The sequence below is a fragment of the Diadema antillarum genome, unplaced genomic scaffold (genome assembly GCF_040938485.1).
Source record: "Diadema antillarum isolate AM-2024a unplaced genomic scaffold, OU_Dant_1.0 scf00000041, whole genome shotgun sequence".
NCBI classification, from domain to species: Eukaryota; Metazoa; Echinodermata; class Echinoidea; order Diadematoida; family Diadematidae; genus Diadema; species Diadema antillarum.
In genome coordinates this window covers 199,624-202,196 of record NW_027270930.1, presented here as the reverse complement: position 1 = coordinate 202,196, position 2,573 = coordinate 199,624, and the positions used below count along the sequence as shown (strand labels likewise).

At 37.3% G+C, this 2,573-nt stretch overlaps 1 protein-coding gene across 1 annotated transcript; it reads right to left on the bottom strand.

Moving 5' to 3' along the window:
• Positions 1-354: 354 nt before the first annotated feature.
• On the bottom strand, positions 355-2,244 carry LOC139712559 (uncharacterized). Its single transcript, XM_071624373.1, has 2 exons — positions 2,119-2,244; positions 355-766 (listed from the first exon to the last, which is right to left on the bottom strand). The coding sequence occupies exons 1-2, from the start codon at positions 2,242-2,244 to the stop codon at positions 575-577; spliced, it is 318 nt and encodes a 105-aa protein (XP_071480474.1). The 3' UTR covers positions 355-574.
• Between the last annotated feature and the right edge of the window lie 329 nt (positions 2,245-2,573).

Genomic DNA, 2,573 nt, shown 5'->3' with positions numbered 1-2,573 from the left:
CAGCTCAAATTCCTTTTTCCCGTAAAGCTTCAATTACCTTACTTTTTGGTTGATCTTCATTTTGCCTTACGAAGGAATCCCATGTCATATTACTAGCTGGCTTCTAAAGATGTGTGTCAGTCACAGCTAATTTCTAAGAAAATATTTTTTGAGTAAAAGCACAAAGTGAAAGCTTTAATTGTTTCAGTATTTTATCTGATGCAATCAAGAGCTATTATATGATCAAAACATGGTAACAATATTCAATCCTTTTATCCCACAATGGGTATGTTTGCTTATAGTCGACCCAAATTCAACAGTTTAAGCAATGGTAAAATTGCAGGGTCACTTTTCTTTTTTAGTGAGAGGCTGGTTCATAACTGTATTATGTCTGAATTCATATCTAGATTCAACATGAAACAGAGCAAGTAGAACTGGCATACATATTCCTTTATAAAAATGTATTGTTTGTAGTGGTAGTGTTGATATCTTCCACAAGTAGAAATAAATATTGCTGTAGTAGTACAAGAAGAATCTCATCTATACCTTATCAGAGTGAATGGCTCTTCTTCTTCATTCTTTCCACTTCTGTTTCTCAATAATTGTAGCCTTTCCATGCAAAGGAGTTCAGAATGCCAATATCTTTCAGTTTCCCTTCTGCAACTCGTTTAGCATCTGGCGCTTTCTCACCCGAGTTCCTTGTCAACCTGTCCAGCATGTCATCTACTGCCTCTGGAGTCATTTTGGGATTTTGCCGATTCGATGTGAGTGGAATTTCCTTCCGTATCTTGGGTTGTAGAAATAAAAGTTTAACATTTTAATCAGTTTTCAGTATTCTGATATTCTGAGAGCAACAGATAAATGAAATGCAATGTAATACCAGCTTAAGAAGTAGACAGGCACTAAATATGCACTCTAAAAAATTCCGAGTCAGAACTGACCCGGAACTGGGTCCATTGGGGTCACACACCGTTCCGGGTCAAAAATGACTTGGAATTTGGTCATGAAGACCCCGAATGGGGTCACCCTGACCCAATTCATGACTCTGAATGGGTCATATCTTACCCCATTCCTTGTCATATCTGACCCGGAACGGTGTGTGACCCCAACGGACCCAGTTCCAGGTCAGTTCTGACTCAGATGTATTAAGAGTGTGGAATTCATGTAATGTTGCTGTCACAAAATCTCCCATTCACTGCATGTCAGCAAAGTGCATTTGAGAAGATACAGCACACCTTGATCAGTTGCAGTATTAACCACCAAGCTCTAAGGGCCGCTGTTTGTGTGTTTGCATCCATGCGCATGTTTATGTGTGTATGGAAAATACACACTTCAGGAAATACACATTTACATACATTTACACACATACACATCAGGAAGTAAACATAGGCACTGTGCCAACACCGGGCAGAGTCTTACTTTTGCTCAGGTAGTGCATGGTGTATGTGCATCTTCCTTGGGCCCTAACTCCAGGGACTTTAATGCACTATGTATGTTTAGCAATGATGCACATTAAAAGCCTGTAGTAACATACTGAAGCAAAATAACCTTCATATCATAGTAAGTATGGGAAGGCATGAGAAGTAATGGATGCCTTGACATTTTGCTTCCTCACCCAACATTAAATATAAGCTCCTCAAGAAAGAACCTACGTAATCAATATCATTCCTTGCTCAACTAAAGAAAAACAAAAATTCTTCTGATCTAAAAATTATTTGTTTAAAAAAATGACCTGCAGTAGATGACTATAGTGCTAAACATCAAGACAACTGAGACTGTTTTCTCTCTCAAATTTTGTCTCCAGCACATTTCATACAAATGATAATGTTTTAAGTGGAGGGAGTGGGTATATAGAAGCTGTTGATATACATAGAGTAGATAATGGGTTCACTCTCCTTGTCAGGCATCTATTTCATTTCATGGTGGAAATGAGGTGTGTTCCTGATATTCCCATTTCATCAAAATAATACGTCCACCTCCTTCACTCCTCTCATTATAGTTTATGTAAGTTTTTGCATGGCATATTACAACTTTGCATAATATTGATTGAACATTACCATAAATCATTTAGATGAATCACTATCAAACATTAAAGGAGACAGATCAATGTTAGTACAGTAGAATAAAGACAAGTTTTACCTCATAGAGTCTTTCTACCAGCTGGTCAACCTCATACATGCTGACTTTCTGGTGGCCGAGGTGCATATCATCAGGCTTGGTGATGGTGCCCCAGGGGCGCTTGGATGTGCGATGGGGAACAGCCATGCTGCTTATACTGATAAGCTTCTGTGCACAGAGAGTAGGGATCACCTATTGTGATAATATGGAGGCAAAAATACATATTGTTGAATATGTGTAGGATTTATATGTTTCTTGTATTTTTTCTTCCAGTCGGAAAATTTCTCTTTTTTTTTTCTATAATGTTGGATGTGAAATAAGATTATGTTGGGTGAATTTAATGAAATTTATTGGTAGTGTATTTTGGTAGTTTTTATAATTGAATGAAGGCATAAAAGTTATTCTTTTTCTCTTTTTGGTGTTAAGTTAAATGTATGTTAAAACACCTTTTTTGTCCTGAAAAAGCTGATCAAATG

Excerpts from the sequence above, each read along its gene's own strand:
- LOC139712559 (XM_071624373.1), bottom strand. The coding sequence starts at position 2,244 with ATGGCTGTTCCCCATCGCACATCCAAGCGCCCCTGGGGCACCATCACC. Across the intron at positions 767-2,118 it reads TGGTAGAAAGACTCTATGAG|ATACGGAAGGAAATTCCACT; the intron begins GTAAAACTTGTC and ends CTACAACCCAAG.